The following is a 26,699-nucleotide window of genomic DNA, read 5'->3' on the forward strand; positions in this document are numbered from 1 at the left end:
TTTTATTAATCCAGTTACAAAACTAACATAATGCTTCTAAAAACAAGATTTTCTTTTAAAGCGCCTTACTGTGCCATAAATAATCGAATATATATATTGTAGTTTATATGTACTTATACTCTATAGGTTAATCGCCCAAACTGTCAGCATGATTGATTCGTTTGATGGATTACCCAGCGCATTGTCGGCTAAGGGAGCGAGTAAGTTAGTAAGTGTCAGAACAATGTATGTATGTATGTAGGTTTGTAGCTGGCGCATCTAAGTCGACACAAGTTGCCACATTTGCCGCAAACACAGCGATTACGATCGCTATTTAACGCAGCAACAACAGCAACGGCGCTTTTGCACAGCTTTGTTTGGGTGAGGAGAGCAGTTGGGCCGTACTCGCTGTTTACACGTAGGCAAGTGTGAGAAGCTCTACCGCAGCAACAACAACAAACATTGCGATTGCATATTTGACGAGCGCAGCGCGCCAAAATTGTGGCGCATTTTATTGTTGTTGTTGTGATTGTTGCTGCATTTACCATTTACACCTTGGCTAAGCAAGCAATCGCTGCAGCAACATTGTGGTGAAGCTGTGCGACAGCTTGAATACCAGCGCATGTCTATTGCACATGCGTGTGCTTGTGTGCATACTGCGCGCGTCTCCACATGCAACAGGTACATTTTTCTCACCCCAACGAGGTGGCGCGTCGCCTAGCAGTTAAAGTGAGTGCTTGCCACCGATGTGGACACTTTTTTTTTGTTATTGGCTGACCAAGTTGCAGCGACGCATATCTCATGCGGCAGTGTACAACGTGCCACATGTTGTTATGCATGCGCGTTGCCACTTTAATGATCTTGTCTGTGGCAGTTAACAAATACCAAAAGCAAGAAAAAACGGAATAAAATCAAAATAAACACAGACAACAACAACAACAGTGTGGTAGATGACCACCAACGGAGCTTTTATTGGCTTGAGTGAGGCCTATTAAGTCATAGCGGTCATTATTGGCCATTTCACGGCTGTGAAATTTTTATTCGTTGTTTCAGCTGCTTTGTTGTTGTTTTTCCATTTCTTTGTTTCGGGTAATGATGTAGCGACTTGAAGCGCTGCTATTGTGATTTTTATTGTTGTTGTTTGGGCTTATTTGAATTTCAATTTTCGAAATTTCCATAATTTTGCTGAGCAAAAATAGCATGTTGTTGTTGTTGTCGTTATTATTGAAATTTTGTTTTTAACATCACGCATACTCTATTTTCGTTATATTTATTTTATGCCTGCCTTTTTTGTTGCTGCTGCTGCTGCTTCTTCTCTCTCTTCGAAAACGATTTCTCATAAAATGATTTTGTTATTGTTGTTTTATTTATGAAAAATTACTTTTTATATGCGTTAATAGATCATGTTGTAAATATACAACACCTAACAGCTAAATTCAATCAACGCAATCGTTACAACAACAACAAACATGCGCTATTATGTCTCTGCGTGCGGGCCAACAGGAGAAGGCGCAATCATTGAAGTCAAAAGCCTTTTAGTGTTGATTAATATTTAGACTTATGTTTGTCATGAATGTGGTTGTTGTAACGGTTTTGTAAATAGATGGATTAAGGTGTAAATAAAAATCATACGCATAATCTACAATAATAATCGAGACATGTTTTCAGGGTTGTAAATGAAAAATAGCTAATCGTAGATTAGTTGGTTTGTTGGTAGTTTTTGGCTTGAGAAATCAGTTCAGTTAGGAAATATACATATATGTGTATATATAAGTGGAACCAATATATATATATATATATTTGTGTATTACTAAAGTTAACTAATTACAAGCTAGGTCAAATATATTTGAACTGCAATTTATTACAAGCTATACTTTTGAGGGTTGCAGTCCTGAGAAACCCCTCTTGATAAGCATATAACAGAATTATAAATAAATTAGACAATTTATATGTAAATATTCAGTTTGAATTTAGTGTCGGAAAGAAAACTATACAGTTCTTCTTTTTCTATATAGGATTCTATTTATATAATTCTGTCTGGAACTATCTAGTTTCTTCTTCATCGAGGTATTTATTTTTGTCAGCATAATAATCCAATAAAAGTGACTCGAGGTCCTTCTTTCTATCCCTTTTTATTTCTACTCTACTATAGGTCTTCCAAAGCATTATGTGTTATATGCTTGCATCACTGCTTGGAAGTCTCTCAATCTATGGAGAGAACCCTAACAAATAAAATTCTACCATTAAAACAACGCTCTTGAGTTCGGGCGACAAGCTGTTGGGTAGCTTTACTAAACTGAAAAGGCAGACACACTAATTTACAATACTCAAACTATGCTAACATTTCTATGGATCTAACCCCCTTTTATTAAGAACAGACTTTCATGTAGTAACTTAGAAGAGATAGCCAAATTATGAGCAAATTGTTAAGCTCGCATAGAAAAACAAAATTCTTTTATTTTGCTCGATAAATCCAACACTTCCATTTGAAGAAGAACATTTCTTTTACAGATTTTTAGATATACGGTGAGCTTGCTTCTAAATAAGCCACTACTAATCAACCAATTAAATCTTGTTTTTAAGATCCTCAAAATCCTTTATCTGAACTTTTAACAACAATTAGTGGAGTATTAATTACTTGTAGTACATCCAGAACTCGCACAGGGTGCTACAAGAGAAGTTAAGGGAACTTTTCGAACACAGCAAGGTGCATCTTTCAATGGTTGTAGGAGTTCTAACTGGACACAGGTGAAACTCCCGCTTTTATCAATCAATCAACTATAAGAGAATGAAACCGCAAAGGACTGTGCATAACAGTCTAAGTGTTATCTTTCCGCATTTGGTGAGTAATTAGCCAACTAACCAAACCTAAACTAAACAACAGTTTAATCATTTCATCACTTTCGTAAGACAATGTTACTTTAACTAACCTCCTTGTGTTATTTAATGCTTGTGGCAATGAAGCCACATTATAGTAAAATGCAGCAAACAAATTAAATTAGTACTAAATTAATATAACAAGTCTGAAAATTATTACACTTTAAACTGACCTTAGTTTTAGGTTAAGTATTGGCAATTTTCACCTCAATCGACTGTTGAACTCTGCTCTACATTTAAAAGAGCGAACGCAGCACAAGCAAAACACTCAATACAACAAACTGTTGCTGTAAGTCTGCATTATTTCACACCTGATCGAGCGGCGCAATCAAATGTGCAATGACACGCACATTAAAGAGAAAGAAAAACGCGCAGCCGGAGATTGTAAAAATGCGTAGCGATTGCGAAATTTCAAGCGTGTTCGCAATAAAACATAATTTAATTGTGAAATTTTAATTGATTTCGCATAAAAAAGTGGTTTTCACCTGTAAACCCAACTGCGTGTGCATGCCGAGGGGCGGTGAATGTGGAGGCCACATTTGAACGAACATTATTTCTGCTTGGCTTGTAATGCTAATTGACGAAGTACGCATGCGCCGACAGTCAGTCGTTGAAGAGCTTGTTGCGTAGCGTTAAAGCTGCTATAAAGCGTGTATGTAGCTTCGGCTTTAGTGGCGCAGCCAAACACGTGAGGAGCTATGCCGGCCTACTGCTGTTAAATTATAATTAAAAAATTTCATAAATCCGCCTTATCTGCCACTGTTTTGTTTTGAGTCGCTTTCGAACGGTATTTTATATACATATATACACGTGTCTACTCGACAAGCGTTGTAACTCTTGTTTATAGAGTTTGTGCGGTAAATAGTTTAATTATTTACAATAAACTACATTCACGGTCATAAACGGAGCTGTTTGAGATGTGCGAGTTTCGATTTGCAACAGACTGATTGCTAGAGTTTTAGCGAGATTTTCGTTCATGAAAACGAGAAAAACGCTAATGTTTCAGCTGGCACCGTAGCTATAACACACTTCACAAGTGTACTTCATAAAAAGATATCAAGCGATTTTTATCTTGATTTTGAGTGCTCAGTTTATTCCAGAGATATATGGTTACCACAAATAAACAGCTTGTTTCGGAGAAAAGAGCGAATGAAAATTTTCAGATAAATTTTCTCAAAACTGAGGAACTAGTTCGCGTATTTATAGATAAATATATATATATATTATATATATATACAATACAAGTATATTAGGGGGGATCGAAATTTTTTTTTTTTTAATTTGTAAAATATAGAAAAAATAATTTTTGAAAAAACAATTTTTTTTTAACATCTACAGACGGCCCACTCAATTTTAAAGTAAAATTCGACTTAAAAAATTTTTTGGAAAAAAAAAGTTGGTTTGGTTCAAACTCTTCACATTTATATAAAAGTTAACGAATTTGACGTTTTTTGACTCACAATTTATTTGAACGCTTAAGGCAATCCAACATCGTTTAAGACTTTTTTTAAAACTCCAATAATGACCACAAAAAATTTGTTCAAGTTAATAAATTTTAATTGTTTAGAAAGAGGACTCTCCACATCTTCTAGAATACTTATCAAAAATTTTTTACGAAATAAAAATTTTAACTCAATATTTACTTCAAAAGTGAGTGGGCCGAATCTAGTTGTTAAAAAAAAGTTGCTTTTTCTATTATAATCCACAAATTTTACCCTCAGGCTAAGCCAAAAAAAAAAAAAAAAAAACTGATCACTTATAAATAATTATATATCTTATAGAGTTTCCGAAAAAAGAGCTCCAGCGCTAAGTAAATAAAAATAACTATGTAACATAAAACCATTATTATTCTAGCTATTAAAAATATTAGTGCTGCACATAAAAGCAGCAGTCCAGCATCTGCCAGCGATATGTGACACTTACATTAGACACAAACAAGTGCACACTTGATGCGAAGTTTTTGCATGTCTTTCTTACGATTTAAAATTCCTCAAGCTGTTTTACAATTTTTTGCCAGCAACGCAACTCAACCACTTTAAGCGCATACGATTTACAGCCAATAAATTAATAAATTATCGTATTAAAATAAATTGCATCTAAACGTTCTTAGTTGCACATTAATTAAGTAGATTGAATGATTTATTGGCGGATCAAGTGTCGCGCGCGCGCATGCGCAGGCCGGTGCAGCCTAGCTGGCCGGACAGCCATGCACAAATGCAGCGTTCGAGCGAGTGCCACGAGCGCGGGCTGACGAAGAGCCGGCTTAAATTGATAGTGTGGCAAGCAAAAAAAATAGGCAACCAGACGCGCGAGGCAGGACGAGGCACAGTTAACTTGTTATGCCTCATTGCTGTCCATACGACACTTGCCGCGCGCTGGAAAGGAGGCGGCAGCGCTGCAGACGCGAATGCGCCAATTATGGATGGTCAGCAGTTGATTGCGCTGGGTGGTGTTCCACTGAACCAACTAAAGTGTGTGTGCGTGTGTGTGTGTGCGCAACACAAAATAATAACAATAACATTAACGAAGCGCATACAAACGTCCGAATGTGTGACAAACTTGGCGACTTGCCGACTTGCTGACTCGCCGATTGTGGTTGTGGTGTGAAAAAAGTTGTTTGAGGCACATTAAGTGGCGCTCAAATGCTACTGCCACAAGTGCCATCACATTGCGCTTTTGCTGATTGTTATCTGCAAATATGTGATATGAAGTGTCGATGTTGTTTGCATTGCCATCGGGAGTTGAACACATAAACACACACACGCATGTGTCGTCTTCGTTGTTGTACGCATAGTTTGTTCGCACTCTGTGCACTTGCGATGCATCTTTAACGCCCGAGCCTCAGCAAACTTGTTACAACAACCTGAGACCTGTGAGTGAGTTCTTCAGACCAAAAGCAGCAAAATGTTTGACGTCCGAGTCGTTGACGTTGACAACAGCATCATTTGGCTTTTATTTTAATTTTTGCTCATAACGTAGTATTTTTTACGGTCGTGAACATCTAATTGGATACACTGAAATACAGTCTAATGCGCTTTTACTTTTATACATAGTTGTAATAGTGTTTTCGACTTCGTTGACCGCTGTGTAAGAACTTAAAGCGAAAGTTTTCAAATATAAATATAGTTGTACATAATATAGCAGATGGAAAAGCAAAGCAAAGCTTGCAAGTATAAAAGTATGCCCCTTTACGATACCAAAAATTTTTAAGAAGTAGTGGGAGCACTCTCTATTTCCATTGCTATTTTCATCGCCATCAAATATTTTGTTTGCTAAGTACACCTACTGCTTTCTCAGCTCTTGATAATGCTTCCGTAGTGCTCCCAAAGCTTCCGAAATATTATAAGTGTCTAAAGATGTGCATATTTCTTTCTTGTACAGCGCGACATCTCTCGTCAAATTATTACCGGTGTTAATAAAATCGAACAGCTTTTCTAAGGTATTGTAAAAGGAAGGTGAAAATTCTAAGTAATTCGTTATATGAAAGTTTTAAATATCGCTCTCGAAAAGACAGAGTGAGAGTTTAGTTTCTATACCACTCCGTTCGTTATCGTTGCTTCGCTCAAATAAATTCCATAATGCCTTAAATGATTTTTACCTGCTGAAATTTGAAGCTTTATACATGGAAACTTATGGTTAGCCAGGTTCCGCCTACTACCGTAATATTTAATGACTTTAATATCCCGACATTGGACTAAATATAACTCCTTTAGTTAGCTTCACAGAAAGAGAGAGTAGTCAGTTTATAGAGATCAGTTTACGGAGAATCGGTCTCAGAGAGTCAAAGTTGGCGGTGAGAAGAGATCTCATCTCGTTAGTGATGACACTTCCCTGTTGTAACTTGCTGCCATATAATTCAATGTGGTAAATATTTTAACTTTCTGACATTGGGTGAAATATAATGCCCATCTTAACATGGTCCTACATGGCAAGAGGGTACTAAAAGTTTTTCTAGCGACCAATTACAAAAATATGACTGCTATTTGGATCGTTACTGGTCCTTCCACCCTAAATTATTAAATTATTTCTCTGACAAAAATTAGTAAATATTCCTTTCTCAAGCGTTCCTAATAAGTTGTCAGCATACTGCAGTGCCTATATCTGCTTTGTGTGCGTGTGTTTGACAGGCGTCACACATTTTTATATGCAGCTAAATTGCATTTATTAAAAAGCGATCTTCGGTCGCACTGACTGAGTGACTCCATAAGCGCAACGTCAACTCATCAGAGTATTGGTTGTTGTTGTTCACCTCACCACTTTTGGTGTGTGCTTTGCTGTGTTCGTGCCAATTACGTTGTTGGTCGCGCATACCATAATCTAAGTATTTGCAGCATTGCTGGCCTGTTTAGCCTGTTGCATGCATCATCGATAGTCACCAGTAGCCAGCGGCAGCTGTTTGCCGCCTCAGCAATGTCTTAATAATAATTACGCGAACGTTTTTGACTTCATTTAGCAAATTGTTGTGATGAGCTGTGTTACTGAAGCCATGGTTGTTGTTGCTGTTATTGCTATAGTGTTGCACCAAAGCGGTGTTTACAGTGTGTTCGAAATTGAGTCATTATCGAAGTGTTTATTACTTGAACCAATGCAAATACATATCTACATGTATGAGTGGTTGCATTCGTTTGAGAGTGTGTGTGTGTGAGTGTGTGTGTGTCTCTATTTGTTTAGTCAGTGTGTGGTGTGATAAGTGGTAAATTAGCATTTTATTGCCTTCCAATTTGGTAGCTAGTTAACGCCAATGTTGTTGCATATGCCACTCCATATTCAGACATTTTGATGCATGCACAAATATGGTGCACAGAGGTATGTATATAGTTGTGGCCAAGCTCTCAGGCAGTTTTGATTGTGGGAATATATTTTTTAAGACTTTTTAATGATGAGCAAATAATTTTCAATTAGATCGTAATTTATTACTATCTTTTTGTTCTGGACACCTGGATATGTGGCAGGTGCTGTAGTTAATGATGTGTAAGCAAGATGTAAATATGATTATATAAACTCATTTGTATGTAATTGTAGAAGCAGCTCAAATTTGTTGCATAAGTTATTGCAAAATGAGTGTCTAATGTGATGTTAAAAACTGTGACTATGCTATGTTCTCTTCAGTCAAACCAAAAGTGAAATAAATAAGAAAATACTATTTAGCTTTGGAGGCCGGGCAATTTCCGTCGTCACTCAATTTAATACTAAAACTTTCGTCTGTTTAAGTCTTGTAATATTAACCTTAAACTCTTTACTTTACTCTATGCAATTATCAAAGAATAATTGTTACAGCTTGCTCTGCCACTTAACCAAACTTATCATTGGGCAGTCAGTAATCATTCTTGAGCATCGTGTTGGCATCAGAGAGATAGCAGAGGTTCTCAACATCTTTTATGGATCGACTTAACAGATTTTGGTTAATTTTTTGGGTATGAAGCATGTCAATGCTTGAGTCGTGCCGAAAGACCTTAAACTGTTGCAAAAACAGCATCGAATAGAGGTCGCTAATACTCTACGTTTTTTTCTTTACCGCGGTGTGGTCGCCATAAATTCGTTTTACTGTAGAAAAGGTATACTATTTAGCCATTATGAGATGTCTACTTGAAGCAATTACTTCAAATATATTTTTCGACCTAGCAATGGGATAGATATATTTTAGTATAGGAATAAACACTTTCTTCTCAACTAGTTATTTAGATCGAAATTAAAGAAGGCTTTTCTCATATAGATTTTTGATTTAATTATTTATCAAATACATGGCGTCTTCGCGTTCGTCTCTACTATGTAATGTATCGATCTCAAAACTAACCTAAAAAGTTCACCTACAAATGGTAACGCGAGCAACCTGCCACAGTAGCACTAATCAACAAAACTGTCACAGCAAACGGCTTTCACTTAGCATATTGCAAAAACAATCAACAAATATTACTAAATAGTATACCATATGCACTTAATGGTCTAAGCTACGTGAGCTAACCACATTGGTATGCCACTTGTTTCAACTGACACTTCATATGCACTACCACCGCTAATCAGCTGGAAAATGCAACACCTTAGTGTTGGCGAAATGATTCCATTATAGAAACATGTTAAAAAATTAGCTAAGAGCCTGGTCGTCAACACCCGAGCATATAAATCAAAGTTGAGAAAAGCAACTATCAAAACATACCAAGTGATATGTGGCAGGATCTGGCGGTAAAGGATGAAGGCATTTTAAATGCGATAGCGCAATGTGCACGTCAATTAAGATACGAAATGGATAGATGCACGACAGACAGCCGACGCGTCGCACAGACGACGGCGATTGCTATGCGGCATAGTTGTGGTGTAACAACCTGTCGTCTAGTCGGTCACTTTGTTGTTAAATGGAGAAATAAAAGTGTCCCATGATAACTGCGTACTTTCGTGCTAATTTATACGCCTATTTATAATGTTTGTTCGTATGGGAGAGTCAGTATGTGCGTGCGCATGCGTAGCGCTGTGCAAGGCGCGCAGTAATAACACCCTCAGCGCCAAAAGTAAACAGTAGTGGCAAGTGGCACCATCATTAGCAGGCAGCAACAGTAGCAAAAACAGTAGATTGTGCTGCCAGTTAACGGTTAGTATGTCCGTGAGTTTTTAGTGGAGATTCTGCTTTATCATGATGTGCCTAGCGTATGCAACACACTTGATGCTATATAAAGTTGTTTGGGAGAAAAAGTTGCTGAAGTAGATTCTGTCAACACATAAATTCTTATACTTTCTTGAGTAGTTGCAGAAATAAGTTTCAGGTTTTTTGAGGTGTTTTGCAATTTTTATGATAAAATAATATTTCGAGCAATGATTTTTTAACCATGTGTTACAAACAATAAATTTTTATATACCTGAGAGGGTTAATAGGAAAATGATTAATTTATTACGGAAATAGTCAGTATTTATTACATATTTGGTAACTAGTAATGTAAAAAGTGAGCGAAAATTGATTCATTTTCGTGCGAGAGAACATCACAAATATCAGTATAATGATAATTGGTTACTAGTAATGATAACATCTGTAATGATTACTAGTAATCTTCGTACGAATTATGTAAAGTATGAGTAATGATTACATATTTTATTACAAGTAATGTAAAAAGTAATTGATAATCGAACAATCTTCTCAGGAAAGAACTAAGCAAAGTATCAGTAAATTGATACATATTTGATTATTAGTAATGATTACATGAGAGCTGATGAGACCTTCCCGGAAGCATTTTATTGAATTAGATTATTGAATATTTGTTGGTATCACACGAAGATGAAAAAATTCTTCAAAGAAAATATGTGCGGAATGCTAGGAAAAAAGACATGGCTTTAAACCTTTCGTTTTTGAATCAACCAAGTAAAGAAATATTGTGGACGCTGTCTTTCAATTTGACTTTAAAAAGTTTTTCAAAAATTTTCTTTTTACAAAATTTTCACAGATATTTTTGAAAACAAATTTTTTTCAATATTAAAACTGAATGGAATAATATTGAAATATAACATGTGTCAATAAATATATAAAAAAGTCAAAGAAAACTACCTTCTGTTTTTCATCAACAAATCAACTGATATTTTACCATGCCCCAAGGTATAACAAATTTTTATGTAATTCTATTTAACACACAATTCGAATCGCATTAAAAACGCGAGTATGCGGCTACTATAGCAGAACGCTTATAGAAGTGCGCCACGTCCGGAACAAAGCGCGCGCCACGGCGCCACCAATACAAACATCGAACGTGCCGCCGGTGTGCGCAGTCATTGACACAATAAAGCGGCAGCAAAGAACACCGCCGCCGCTGACGCCAAGTGTTGGCGCGTGGGCAGCTGTGAACTTACACAGCAATTATGCCAAACGCTGAGCAATATAAACGGATATAAGCGCACAATTACGCGCACTTAAAGTTAAATAAAAAGAATTGCATGGAAGAAAAGAAAAACCATTTTTACGAAAACTTGCGCTGACCAGCAGAATTTAATTTTTGCCCAAAGAATCATATTTATTTGTTTATTTATTGAACGTTTTGCAACTATTTGCATTTTGTTAGCAATTTATTAGAGTCATAAATCGCATGCGATTTTTCTCAACTGCCATTGCGATAGCGCTGCGGCACGCGAGATGCTGTGACAAACACGATTGCTTATGTGTCAGTGTGTGTGTGTGTGAGTACAAATGATAAATATTTTTATGAATCACTTGTTTGGCTTTTGTTAGGCGGCTTTGTGTTGCATGCAATTTTTTTTTTGTTGCGATTTTTCAACTATTTTCTATTGGTTGCTGATGTCTTTTACCTACGTCTGTGGTCAAACGTAATGCTGGTAATTATGATGTAGATAATTTTTTGTGTACAATAATTCACCGAAATGCTGGAAATGTAATTTGCCAGCTGAGCTAATTCGTCGACACAATGCTACTTATGTAAGTTGAGTGATAGAAATCAGTGTTTGCATGGCTTCAAATGTATGTGTATATGTGATAGCTTGTGTGTATGTATGTGTGTGCGTGCGAGTGGCTGCTGTGGTCGAAGTGTAAGGGATTTTAAACTGATTTAGGTTAATAGCATTGCGATAAGTGTCGCGTAGACACTTTGTGGCATGAAGTAAATTAGTGGTAATATTTCGGTGAACTCAATAATTTTTAAGCTGTTAGCTAAATACACATTATTTTTACTTTTCGGCATAAAAGAAGTGAAATATTGATTGTAAAAGACAACTATAAAACAATATTTTGGTACCTATTTCTCTACTCTGTGTCTGCATATGATTTTATAGAGGGCTCTTTAAGTCTTAATAATTTCTCAGAAATTAAAAAATCAGTCCCTTGCGAATTTCTTTAACTCATATCACATATATACAATACTGCAGGGCAGGCTACTTTATATTAAAGTAAAGTAATAAATGTAGGTAAAAATCAAATTATTGACTCAAATAATTTTTTTTTTGTAAAACGTTACCAGAAATATCAATTACACTCAACAAAGTTTCTTCAAATAATACAGGAAATTTATCTGATAATAAAAAAAATAATAATTTAATAAAAAAAAATAGTAATAATAATAAAAACAATTATAATTTTTTTTAGAAATTCATTTTTTATGTCGTGTTCCCGTAATTTTGTTGCATAGTTTTTATTTCATATTTTTTCAATTATTATATAATAATTTATTTTAAAAAAATATATCAAACATATTTTTCTTATTAAGCACAAGATTACTGTAGATTTTATTCACAAGCACAATTGCGCTGTTCAAGCTCCACCCGCAACAATAGGCACTCAGGTTTACCTGTTTACATACTTAACGCAAACAAAAGACTTAAGACACGAACTTGTCAAACAAGAGCCAATGCAATTAAACAGCTAACGATTATAATTCGCAGCGAGTGCAAACCAGAAGCTGAGAACAAAAGTAAATAACAAAACAAAACAACAAAAAAAACGCTCTAAAGAATTAAGCTAACTTAGCAGACAAAAACGAATTCAGCTAACTACTTTGACAAATTTAAATTACTTTTTTTGGCAACTTTTTTCAGCTGCATATAATTCAATTTATTTACTCTTGAGTACTGCCATTTACTTGCAATTCACTTGAGAACGCCGCGCCGCAATTGTCAGGTGCCGCACGGTGCGCCCTGTTGAGGGGGTGTTGAGTTTTTTCCATTAATTGTCACAATGTCGCGGCTCACACACCAAATACGTCGATATTATTTATTTTTTCTTTATGTGAGACGAACAAAAAGTATTTACAAGCGAAATAGTAATGAACTTGGCTTTGGTATTAGTGTCGTTTCTGTTTTCCAGCAGCATTCTAGCTGCCAATTTTTTTGTGTGGTCACATTTGTTACTTTTCATGTTTGTTCATTTGCTTATTTCTTATTTCGCATTTCCTTTTTTGGACTTGTAACGCGTTTTTGATCACCTTTCCGCTTCTTGAGACACTCTTAATACACCCTTGCAACCCACCTTGCAAGTACAACTTCACAGTTGTTGGCTGAGTGGAATTGATCCTTATCAGGTATCACGAATATTTGTTCTCCAACCTGAGGAAGTTGTGTTATGTTGTAGCGAATTCTCTTATTGTTGTTACTATTGTTGTTATTCGAATGGTTTTCTTTGGTGCACTTGTATATTTGCACTGTCGTGAAGAGAAATATATTGGAGTTTTTTTTAAGTGTAAAAAATTCATTCCATTTCTTGTGTTTGCATTTAAGCAGAAAAAAAATATATATTTGCAATTATATTTGGAAGGTAATTTCAGTACAGTTGTGGGAATATTATTTGTAATATGATATAGAAATATTATTTTAAGCAAGTTGACTTGAAATTTGCCAAAATATATCTAGAGGAATACAAGTACTCCTTCATTAATAGAACTTAATAGCCACTACTTATGTTACAGTTTTTGTTTTTATGCCCTTGCAGCATGTTGTTACAGAGTATAATAACTTTGCTCAACTAACGGTTGTTTGTATTATCTTAAACTTATAGATATAGATAAAGGATTATACTATATACATAAATGATCAGAACGAAGAGACGAGTTCAAATCTGGGTGACTTTCTGTCCTTCCGTGTGTCTGTGCCATAACTAAGCTCCGCAATAAGATACAAGACTGTTATTTAATACAATGAATCGCTTTTTCGAGTCTTTCCTAAAAATCATATATTCCTAAAAATCATATATTTCCACTATTTAATGAGAGTACCACTTGTGGACTTACCATCAGACCTACAGTATATGTTTTTTTGAGTATGCAAACATATTGGACTATATATAATATCAAACCGAGGTTTTTAAATCTCGCAAGAGCTTGTAGATATATCCGAAAATCTTATAACAATTTCCTTGATATTAAGTTTCTTTCAGTAATCCAAGGAAGAAGCATGACTAGCCGTTATTAAAGTTAATAACTCGATTTTTACGTTTTAGTATAGAGAGAGAGAGAGAGAGAGTGAGAATTTATTCCCTATTGCCACACTTTTCGCATCAGACATTTTTTTCTCTTTAAAGCGCTCTTCACTTTTTTTTGAAAAATTTCGAACATGTTTAAATAACTTTTACGGTTATTCAGGGCAAAATTCGGCTTTAAAAGTGAGCTACAGAGTTGCCACCTATTTAAAATTTTAAAGCCTGAAAATTTATAAGTTACAAAATTCTGCAATGCCTTATTTTATTCTCAAACAAAATGCGCTGGAACAGATATGTGAACACATAAGATTAAAAAGGGTTGCCATCTTTTATAAATAATAAAATTTATGAAATATTATAAGTTGACCTCGAGCTAAATGTATTTAATATAGATGACTTTTGAATAAATATTTTAAAAGAGTTGCCACTCATATAAAATTATTTATAAAAAAAAAATTATTACTTATAGATTTTGAAACTTTTTGTCATTTATATAAAATTTTATTAAACCTTGCTATTGAAAATATGTGCCATGCATACGGTTGCCACCTACTTATGTTTTAAATCAAATAAAAAATTTTCATAATGAACTACTGAAATATAGGTACAAAGCTTAAAAGATTTCAAAAATTTTACACTTGAAAATATTTTTTGAGAAAAGTTGCCACCTATTCGAAATTTACAACGCAAAAAAATTTATGAGGTGCAGAAACTCTACTATGTATCTGGTTATCAAAGGTCATGAAGGCTTTGAAAATATGTAAAAAAGAGTGTTGCCACCTATATAAGTATTAAAATAGAAAGGTACTAGATGAAAATATTCATGATCTTTTAAAAAAAATTAGATAATTATAGAATAATTTTGTTAAAATAAATAAATTACTACCTAATGGCTTCCTGTTTGTATTGGTTGAGACAAGGGATCTCCACTTTATTAGACGCAAGTGAGGGAGAACATACAGAAGAAGTGCCAGTTTCCAAAACCCTAGCCTTACAGGCATCGCATTAAAGAAATCATATGCAAGAATATCTCCAATACAACAACAAAAGTCTGCAAAATAAAAATACATATTTTTTTCAAACAGAAAACCATGCAAATATTATACAAATAAATTGCACCGCAAATGACCATACAAATTGGCGTAAACGAAAAGTCCATTAAGGCGCTGAAAAATTAATTTAATTAAGAACATTTGTAAAAAATCAGCATAAATTTGTAAGGCAATTTGCTGTTTAATTGACAGAACATTAAGGCTAAATGCAACCGCTGCGACCGAGTAGTTTCAGCTAAAATTAAAAAATATATATATTTAAATTATAAGAAAAAATCAAAAACAGACACCGGTTCGAAAATACACTAATAAATAAACTCAAAAAAAAAAAAACTACTCGCAACACATGGTGAACGCGTAAAATACGAGGCGCACAAACAAACATTTATTTTCGCTAATAAAATCATAAACAACAAAGTGCCTAAGACAGCGAGAAACGAGCTAAATCACAACAAGAAAATATCAGTCAATAGAAAAATAAAGACAATCGCAAGAAAAAAAGTTGAAAGAAATCTACAGACACTCGCTCGTGCATTTGTGACTCATGCGCCAGCCAGACTTGGACAGGGCAAATAGACGCGTTGCAGACATGCAACCAAAACATACTCATTGAGACAGTCAGTCTTAGTGCGGCAGCCGGTGAGCCGGTTTCACAAAAAGTAAAAAACAAAATAAAATTGAAGAAATAAAAGAATTTGCTTAATGACTTTTTACCAATGAACTTTTTCATTAGAATTTTAAAATTTAAGAAAGAGAAATATCCTGCAATCTATATTTAATGATACGCTATAGTAATAGCTTCAAACCAGCTTAGGCTATTTAACTTGTGGAGGAAAAATATCATCGAATGGAAATCTTTCTCCTAAGAATATTTTAAAGTGCGGTTTGAAAAGCACTTAGCCTACAAAAAAAAAAAAAGAAAAACTTTTTGAAGGATGGCGATTATTGCCATTATTTGTCCTTTTGATTCAATAAACTTGACCCACCGATGGTTCAACTTCTTTTCCCGATGACATCTCTTTCCTGGAGATCTCTAATGTAGGTTTTCTTATCGGCTATAACCTTGCATTGTATAATATTTGCATTGGATCTCAATGCGGTGAGTGTGTTTTTAAAGTTTGAAACCAAAATAAGGCGAAGGAGCCAACTATAAGGCAGCAGCGCTTGTCAAAATTTACAAAACTTTCCATCGACAAAGTAGACCATTTTTTCTGCAACACGGCGTCAAACCGGAGCAGTGATTTCGTGAATTATAGTTTCATGAACCTTGCTGTTTTAACCTTCTCCATGTAGGCGCTATAGATCTAAACTAGTAAAAACCAGACATTGATAATTTTCACCTTTCTGGCCGAGAGGACAGGCTTCGCTGTCTTCAGAGACGCCGGCTCTTGATTGGTCTCTGGTGGGTACCAGTTTATTCACGTTTCTAATAATGAAACCATGTCGAAACTGCTGTGAGTTTCTTTTAAATAACGTCAAGTATAGCTGTGAAGTGGTCTCGTGGTTGCGCTTGTTGTCCGAAATGAGCAAACACTGTATCTATCGACTGTATCTGGCGACAGCTTTCTTATGCTAAATATTTCGAGTGAGACAACTTATCGAACTGCCCTCGTACAATACATGCAACTACAAGTACTTGTGATAACTTTGATTCCCTGCCGGATTTTATGAAATGTCACCCATTGAGATTTCCGTAGACTTCTGGTAAATAAACTCAATGATTAAAGACTTATTGGAAACCACACAGTGTAAATATTTTGAATTAGTACTCACATATTTATAAGGACCTAACATAGTCAACTACTTCGAAATGCAACCAACATGAGTGGGCTAAATTTAGGCAATTCAATAGTTCACAATTTCTCCACTTTTCTCTCCACCTAATACACAAATTCGTTGGTAATTGAATACTTACTAAGTACCTGCACGCTTCCGCATTGAGTGGGCACGTTTTCGCACAACCAAAGAAAGGCGAATGAAAAGCAAAACAATAAAAAAAATATTAAAACGTTAAACCAAATAAAAAAAGCCGAAGACTTAAAGCGAAAAAATGCGATTTTAGCGAATTTATGATGATTTGGAGCAGCACAAGCGCTTCAATTCCAGCTGCGATGGCCAATTGGCGCTGGCGGTTGGGGCGACATCTTCGGCAATACGGTAGCGCATGGGGTCAACGGGTAAATCACGAGCGAGCGCACGCCTGCGCCGCCGCCTTTAGTGGACATGAGCAACGAAACGCTTAAGTGGACCAAAATTATAATGAAACGTGCTTGGGAATCGCAAATTACGCGCCGACTGCCGCAATTGTCTTAAATGCATATAAATATTTAACAGTGTGGAGCGATGTTGTGAAATGTACAAATATGGAGCAGCCGAGGAATTCCAAGAGACAAAAAAGATTACGATAGAAAAATACACTGCGCGCTGCTTAGCAAAACAAGGCAACTTGCAGTGGCATGGAAGTGCAGGGCTCGAACGCAACAGCAAAGCGAGACCCTGCACCTGGCGGCCAATTAGTGCAATTATTAAAAATCCATAAACGCTAAGAATTACATAGTTTTTATTATCGCATAATTGTCGCGCAAGCACAGCGCACTTCACATTCTGGACTTACTCTTTTTTTAGCTCCTCAATTGTGTGTTTGTTAGCGTTTTCCCTATGAGACTAGGCGTTGTATGACACATTTACAATGGCAGAAAACCCATAAAATGGCATTGCCAGCGTTCAGCTTCACTGCTGTTGTTGCATTGGCTTGCCGCTGTTGGGTGTTGCTGGCAATAAAGTGTTTATTTTGTTGTTTTTACACTGTTAAAATGTTCAACAATTGCCTGTGGCAAGTATTATTTGTTGTTACTGCCGGCACTAATGATTCAACGAACACTTGATGATGCTGTTGGTGATAATGACAGTGAGTGTGGCGATTGCGCCTGGTGCAAAATGCTCTAATTGGCGGCAAGCGTAAACAGGTAGTACCTTTATGGTGTCTATCTTTTACGAAAATTGTTTAAAAAATAAACGCTGAGAGTCGTTCAAGTGTAGCGCGGTAGCAAAACTATGACAATTCTAGATTGTACTTACTTATATATAATATATACAAGTATATATATAAGAATTGAAAATGCACACCAGCATATGACTTAGTACTTTGCTAATTCGGCGGACTAGATTTGTTAACACCAAATACATATATGCGCACGTGGAGCTCAACTCGAATAATACCGGATACCGGAAAGTTGCCTAGTCATAAAAAGCAAGAGAGTTTTTTAGAATTCCACCGAAAATACTTTAAGGTAATAAGTAATAATTGGTTTTGAACGGACTGCTACTTATTGGATTTGATAACTATAATACCACTGAATCATATTTCAATATAGGACTGTACAACGTCGAAAAAAGGGATCCTTGTAGTGGCGGCTACCTCGCACAAACTTAGTTTGCAATGTTGTTTTATAGAATCTTTGTAGAAAATTACAATTTAAGAGCCACTTTTAGACGTTCACTGCACCTAAATAAAATCCATCATTTTATAGGAATAATTTAAAACAAAATAATTATTTCCTTGACCCTCTAAATATCTGCTTAACAAAATGTTGTAAACCCATGCAATTAAGCCAACTGTCTTTTGAAGTTTAGGTCTAACTGCATACCATTTTCATTTAATTATAATAATTAATTTTCATAGAAACGATACGAACTTTTCAGCCTACCTGTAAAAGCGTTTTATATACATTACAATACAAGTAAGATTCGGGCTTGCCATTATTGACTTAGCAGAAGCCACGCACTCGGCAAAATAAGGTAGGGTTTTTTAAGGTTTATCAGTTTCCATTTATTCTAAATATTATTCTGTCATCTGTTTGTCTATAACTTCGTTATAACATTACTGAAATTGGAAAGTTTTTAAAATAAAAAGCATTTTGGAAGAATTTGAGTCCTTAAGCGCTTAAAGTATTTATCACGAAAAATTACAACATTTTTCTTCTAGGCAAGGACTTTAACTTTCGTTGTATGAACTATGCTGAAATTTAAAAATTAAGTTTTATTGCAACTACATATATAGTATATATGGAAACCCTCAAAATGAATTCGCTTTCAGCCACAAAAAAGTATTCTAGGCAAACTGAAGTTATATATGCGAATAATATAATATAATATCATTTAGAACAGCTTCTCAGCTAAATGAAGACCAGCTTGAGGAGTTGCCAATAGTCATATAGTTAGAGTCTGTAGGTTAGACTCTGTTTTTAGATATTACTAGCTAAATAGCTTTAGCATTTTTTCCGATGGAGTCTATGATTTTATTTCTATTTTAGGACACACACTACATTAGTCACACATCTTTGAGCGCCAATCATTTTCTAACACTAAAATTTTTACAACAATATTCAAGTAAACATATTATATATTTTTTGGGTAATATTAACGAGTTTGACTCACTCAAATGTTTTTGAAATATTTGTAATTCTTCACAAACAAACTGTTGTCGTTATCATCAAAGCGAGCTGCCTATAAAATCTTATTTATGCTAGAATGTGAAACGTTATTTGCCGATAAATAAAACAGTCAATTATATTATGGGAAACGCTTATCACAATTTAAAATAAACGGAAATAATTTTTACACATACAATGAGAAAACTGCATAGAGATATTGTTTCATTAAGCAACAAATAGAATGAGGTGCATGAATAGAGATTGCGTTGCCAGTAGGAAACCGTATGCCATCACCGTGCAAGTTTTTCGAAGTGAATCAAAATAGTTTTATTGTTTTGTTTTTTATTTGAGGAGAATTTGAATGTTTGAATATAAAAAGTTTTCTTTAAGGGGGTATTCTGGTCTAGAAATTTCAAGAAATAAATTTTTTTCATATTTTCAAAGTTTAACTATTCAAGAATGTGTGTACGAGAGGATTTTTGAAAATTCGAACTATTTTCGGAGATATAGGCATTTTGCTGGCGCGGCATTCAAACGAAACGAACGGCGGGCAAAACTTTAAACGCGTTTTTCTCGAAACTGTCTTTTTCAACCTGATACCCATGATATCTCAAGTTCTATTGGACCGATTGACTTGAAATTTTCAGGGAATCTTCCTCATAGACTCCTCTCGGCCATGAACTAGCCCCATCACCAAATTCCGAAATTTAGTATTTTTAAAAAATTTGAGAAAGTCAAAAAAATGGTCCAAAAATAATGTTTTTTTCAAACAGTCGCCATTTCATGACCTTGCGACATTCATGTATATTAATAATCTTTTTATTTTTTTCAATTTAGATTACTGGAAGGGATGTAATCATGGGTATGGCCATCTGCCAATTTTTCGAGACCCCCCACTTCATCGGCTGCTAAAATTTTGGATTTTGAAAAAAAAATTTTTTAATTTTTTTCTGTACTCTTAAAAGGTTAATAAATAACATATAAAAAAATGGATGGTAAAAATATTGATTGCCTATTTTATACATCACTTTAAAAAATACCTAAAAATCATGCCTCTAGACCAGAATACCCCCTTAAGAAATTGTGTAGTGAAACTTAATATTATGTGCTAAATGCTATGCAATCTTAGGTGCAACTCAAGATTTCCAGAATACCGAAAACACGCTTTTATATCAGAAATTTGAGGCATTGTTTTTAAAGATTTCTTCCTGCTCTACGCTCGTTCTTAATGAATAGTTTAAAGAAAATTGAAGTTTTGTCTCGTTTCTAAATACACGATATAAATTATTTCTAGTGGGAAGCTTTTGTAAAGAAATCGTATTGTGTGGAAAATGGATACAAGTATATCAAGTATAACAAAAATTGAGCGAAAGAGTTCTGCGCTAATTTAGAAACTTAATTTTTACAAAGCATACGGAAGAGCAAGTTCGGCTGGAACCGCATTGTTATATACGTCAAGTATCTGATTATACCATTCGGTGGATAGTAGTCGAAGACGGTGTTATCAAGTCTTATTATAATATAAGCTTTTCTACAATAATTTTATGTATGTATATATTGTAGTACTCAAATATAGTCATAAAATTTAATGCTTTTGGAAATCAGAATTAATGCGTCTACTCATTCGAGCAATTTCAATGTATTTATATAATCGTATTACGGGCTCATTAATCATCGTTTTTGAAAATAACCGTTAGTTACATAAAACAATTTTACTTAGCTTGCAACAAGTTGCGAGGGTATAAATGTATCCGAAAGTTTGGCAATCTTTGAAAAAGCTTTGCTTTGCTTAATTCATTTGATAAAATTAGTTGCCTTCAAGTTTCCGAAGTTAGTTGTATTTTAAGCGCGCCGGCCATCTTACTATTTTATTTTCTGTATTTAATGTGGAACCGAGACCGAGAAATGTTAAATTCAACGCGTGTGCAAATTCTATTACTGCTCCTATATATAGTAGCAATTTGTAGACAACCGCCTACCAGCGGGTTCAAAATGGAGGATTGCAGGAGATTGAATGAAACCGCCAACGTTACGTGCTACACACTAGACATGCAGCAATTCAACATCGATTTCAGCAATGAGGAGCACATGAAGATCTACATCTTTCAGGACAATGAGCCCGACACTACGACAATGTTTTTTACTTGCCAAGGCAGTGATGAGGATATTTTGCACATCAGTGACCACCTGCCAAGGTTGTTATTGGAGCGCGCCAGGGTTATTACAATAGATGGCTGCATACCATTCGAAGGTATCTTCCAGCAGCTTGGCGTTAGCGTAGGCACGCAAGTGAAGCTGCAACGTGGCATTACGAGTGTGCCACTAAAGCGTGAATACCTCAGCAGTCTAACGAAGGTCAAGAGTTTTCTGCTTGGCGGCTTTGAAGCGTTGGACGAGCATGTGCTGGCAGATTTTCAGGATTTAACGACACTTGATTTGACGCGTATTGAGACAGCGTTGCCAAGCGGTCTGCTGGCGCCAGTCAGCGCTCACTTAACACAACTATATATGCGTGAGAATAGCATGTCAATGCCGACAAAGGGACTTTTCGCGTCGCTTCAACAGCTCGACGAACTCGATTTGAGCTATAATGTATTGACCAACATACCGTCGGGCACCTTCGATCAACTGTACAATTTAACCGTGTTGGATTTGAGCAATAATCACTTGAGTCACCTGCCAGCTGATGTCTTCCAATCGTTACATAAACTCGAGCGTCTCTTTCTCTCCTGCAATCGCTTACAGCGGTTAGAGCCGAACACTTTCGTGGCACTCTCCGTTTTGCAACATCTCAATTTGGAAAATAATACACTTGATATGGCGGCATCCACGGCCTGTAGCATTTTCGATGGACTCAAGAGCCTGGAATATTTGGAGTTAAACAATAATTCGTTGAACGTTTACTGTTTACCGCGCAATATGAGTTCGGTGAGTGTGGACTTGTCGCATAATAGACTGCAAACATTATTGATACCGCCTGGCGCGATTGAACCACGTCAGTTGGTCAACTTAAGTGTGCGCCATAACCAGTTGAGGTATTTGAGCGATGAGACCTTGCACTATCTGCACGATTCTTTAGCGCAACTTTCGTTGGCGCACAATCCTTGGCAATGCGATACTGCGTCGTTCCTGTGGTTGGACTTTATCCAATTGAATCGCAGGCGTGTTTTGGATTTAGCGGAAGTAAAATGTTTCAATGCCAATGCGCAGTGGAATGTAACTCTATTCAAGGCTAGCAATGTCTGTAAATCAGTGACGTCACTTTATTATGTAATCGCTATTGCAGCTGTGTCCGCATTGGCGGCGGCGGCACTGATAGCGGCGGTGTTCTACAAGCGCAAGGCGATAAGGAGTGCGGAGAACTGAACAGCGCATCGGAAATTGTGTGCTTTCTTGAAAATGTGGGCATGTATGGAAGTTTTCAAATTTTGTGATTTCATGTTTTATTTATTAAATTTTGGTTTGTTTTTTAAATATTTCTCCAAATTATGAACTATCAAAAATAATTAGTAAAATATTAAATGTAGATTATTTGTGCAAATTGCGTCAAATGCTATTTTTCATGAAATAAAATTAATTTGAAAAAAAAAATTAATTCTATAATTTGTTGGAAGTGAAGTGTGTGATATTAATGGTTTTTCATACAAATAAATTGACATTTTCAAAATGGTGGAAAATAGCAAAAATAGTAACAGTCATATTTAAATTTTAGGTTTTTTTTTAATTCGTGGAGATAATCAGATTTATTTTACGTGCGAAGTTTTTTTGACATTTTGACATTTGTCAACGAGATATGCCACAAAAAATAGATGATAGAGCAGTTTTCGTCCAATGCCAGATAAAGCTAATCAGTTATGCATGCAAGGTAGTAGCCGAACTTGGCTGTAATAACTAGAATCGTTTACGAGACAAGTGTGTATAGTATTTTCAAAAAGATGTTGGAGCCAAGTATTATTTTTTAAACTTGTTTAGAGGCGTTTACAATATGAGCTGCATGCATTGATAACTTAAGGTGCGTTCTGACACAGCAACTTTCCTTACATTAAGAAAGGAGCGACGAGTTTCCAGTTTAGTGTCATAAGAATTTTAGAAAATAATGTAAAATGGAATACCAAAAAAATAATTGCTGTAAGTTGCTCTATGGGAATCCAAAAAACAATGCTTATAGAAAAATGAGCAAAATGAGCTTAGATATATGAGCAAAACTCTTGCATTTTGCATTATATTACTTCGTTGTTAGGGTAACTACTGCTACTGTGCTACTCTCCAAAAACATTTATTGTTATTTGTAATAAGCCTAATAAAGTTTTTTTTTTTTAAACCAAACAGGTCCTAATTGCTTTAAGCCGTGCCAGAATTTGTAATTAGATAAATTGGTAAAATTTATACGATGGTGGTCTCGAGGTGAATGGATCAAAGTAAAAACATATAGAGCTTCACATAACCAGCTGTTTAGGTGAACTAGCGAGAGTAGAAATAAAAAAAAGTTTGAGGTTTCTACAGGTTTGATGTCTCTTGACGCCGTTATTGGTGTTCATCTATTGAAGACATTTGGCATTACATGGAAGCTATTTGCTATAGTAGCCCATCTGAAAATTGTATTCGGAGATAGCACCGTTGTTTTGGATAATAAACCATGCCAAATTTCGTGAATATATCTTGTAAAAGTTTTGCATACAAGGTCTTGATTTTGATCGATTTTTATAGCAGCTAAAGCCATGTGCACAATTTCGGTTCAGTATACAATAGTCAAATCGTTATTGGTCTCAATACACTTCGAAGTGCCGATAAAGCTCAGCTAAAGCATTAAAGAACTTTTAATCTTTTACTGCATCATTCGCTTTGCTTCGGATTGATTCGAATGCCGCAAACAGCGAACTTTAAGGTCTCCTTACTTTAGCTCTCGTTGTATGAATATTTTCACCGTGTCTACAAGCAATTGAGGCCCTGACGCACTAGTTTCTTTGGGTGAAGGTTTTTCATTTTTATCTCTAAATACTTCACAAAGTTCCAACTTACAATGCTTAGTATTAGTAAAGGCTTGTCTATCTTACATGAGAATTGGGAGATTACCTTTTCATTTGTATTCATTTAGAAAGAAAATGGCGTGCTATAAAGCAATCAAATAATTTAAGGATTCAAGGCAAATGAAATTCATATTCCCACTTAGAAAAAGTAGCAGGAAGTGTACAAAATTTTAAAGGCGTAAAAACTAATTCAGCAATTTTCATCACTTTAACGGAAAAAATACTTCATATACACCACACGAGACACGCAATTAAAAAGTTTCTCATGAACATGCCAAAAAACACCGACAAACATATGTAATATATAGATGTATATGCCGTTAAACCCACCTAAGCGCAAATTAGTTGCAACAATTAACGGCTATAAATCGAAATAATTGAATTTAAAGAGCAGACACAGCAAATAATGCATACATACAAGTATATATCGCTGTGAGTGTGCGTGTGCGACTGCGTATTTACAGTGCTGTTCGCAACAGTTGCATAAATGAAGAATGATGAGCTGTTGATAATTGTGAAACCAGCAAAATGTGAAATTTACGCATAATAAAATACAAAACAATATTGAACACTTCAACGGCAGGCGAACAAGCGCACAAAAGAGGGGTGCTACAAAGCAGCGCGGTAAGGACCAAGCAATTTCCAGCAAGGGTGTGTGTGTTTGTGTGTGAGTGGCGTGGTTGGTAAATAGCTAAAACAGCAAATAATAATAGCAAAAGTAACATTTGATGCAAGCAAGCACACTAACACATATAAATATATATAATAAAATGTTTGTTGTACAAAGAATGCCAGCAAGGGATGATCCTTAACGCTAATCGCAAATAAAAAGCAATGCAAGCTACACAAAACAAAAAAAAAACAATAAATAAATGAGTATAAATCGAGAGACACACACACAGCTCATACGCAGAGATCACACCCGCGTTTGCCCCGCACAGCAATTAATAACCTCGGCAAAGCCCAAAATGAGTTGCAGCTAAAGTTGAGACCGCCGTGGGGCAGAAGACGACCGCTTACAACCCTCACGCTGATGATGAGCCATGACCAACGAGCGAGGCACTGTTGGGTTATTGTTGTTTTGATGACAGCGCGGAGACATCAGCAACACTTCCGAGTAAGTAACTTGTGTATGTTATTTGTTGTTGCAGGCAAAACGTGGGAAAGTTTTTGGCGTTGCAGACGCAGAGAGACGGCGCAACCGCTGGCCTGTCACAGAGTGGGTTGATTTGGGTTTGCGCTAGACGAATGCGGGCTTATATGTCATTTTCAAGCGATTCCAAGAGCTTGTAGGCACAAAGTGGCTAACGACCGAGCAGCCACCAGCCACCAGCCAACAACCAGCATTCACCAGCGATGCATCCCAACGATCGGCACTTCAATATGCTACAGTGTTGTTTCAAGTGTTCGAGCGAGCGTGTGCGTGTGTGCGCCTATTGTAACGGTTTAATTTTTAATGCCACATCCTTGTGTTATCCTTGCCACTTATCTGTGATTGTTGCGCTGTGTGCGTTTCGTTTCGTCGTGGTTTTGTTATCGGCTGGCAAGTGATTCCTGCATTGGTTGCAAGCACTCTGTGCCACGCAAATGCTTGGTTGGGTGTGGTGTGGGAATGTTTCCGTATTGCTACTAACAATGGCTTAGCATATGCTTTTCCGGCCATCTTACTCTCACCCCTAATCACTCTCTTCAACCAACACTCAATGTCGCTGTGTTTGCATTTAATGGGTTTTCCAATTTTCCACAGTCGTGATGTTGCATTTTTATGTGCGTTTCTCTCTTTTGGCACTTTCTGGCTACCGCTGTGCGTCAACAAAACTAAGTGCGTGTGCACTAACAATTTGATGTTTAGTATGCTTTTGCTTCATCCGGCAGCATCTTCAAGCGCTTCATTTGCACGCTGCGACATGGCAGGTCATGTGTGGCATGCAGCTTATGCACGTGTCGTGGCGAACACCCCCTCGGGTGTATCTACTTTCTGTGTACTTTCCAGCGTATGCTACCTGTCACATCCACGCACTCGGCACTTTGCGACACTCGCCGCCCGGGAATTGCAAATATAATAAATTAATATTTTCTTTACTCGCCATGGGTCGAGAGTTATCCTCGGCTCTTGTTCGTTAAAATTGGCGGATGGCACGCATTAAAGTTTATGATGAGATTGTTAAGCGACAGGAAGTGATAAGATGTCTGCGCAAGGTGGGGTTCATGTATATATGAAGGTACACAATAAAAAAAGTTATTGAAATATCGTTTGGTCCAAATTTAAAGAGCTGAGAATTGAATAATAAATTAGAGAAGAGCTTATGACTCTGGAATGACAAGCTTTAAGAAGGAATTCTACAACGTTTTATTTCATAATGACTTGAGGAATAATTACAAGACGGCGTGGCACTTTTTTCTCATTTGTCCAGCATGCGCCAGACTGCCGATGAAA

The 26,699-nt window shown here is 36.0% G+C and overlaps 1 protein-coding gene across 1 annotated transcript; it reads left to right on the top strand.

Annotated features, from left to right (window-relative positions):
• The first annotated feature begins 20,901 nt into the window (after positions 1-20,901).
• Positions 20,902-22,715, top strand: LOC106627556 (phospholipase A2 inhibitor beta). The gene has a single exon (XM_014247708.3). The coding sequence runs from the start codon at positions 21,120-21,122 to the stop codon at positions 22,599-22,601; it is 1,482 nt and encodes a 493-aa protein (XP_014103183.3). The 5' UTR covers positions 20,902-21,119; the 3' UTR covers positions 22,602-22,715.
• Positions 22,716-26,699: the final 3,984 nt, after the last annotated feature.

This window comes from Bactrocera oleae, chromosome 3 (genome assembly GCF_042242935.1).
Source record: "Bactrocera oleae isolate idBacOlea1 chromosome 3, idBacOlea1, whole genome shotgun sequence".
Lineage (NCBI taxonomy): Eukaryota > Metazoa > Arthropoda > Insecta > Diptera > Tephritidae > Bactrocera > Bactrocera oleae.

Coding starts and splice junctions, on each gene's coding strand:
- LOC106627556 (XM_014247708.3), top strand. CDS start 21,120: ATGTGGAACCGAGACCGAGAAATGTTAAATTCAACGCGTGTGCAAATT.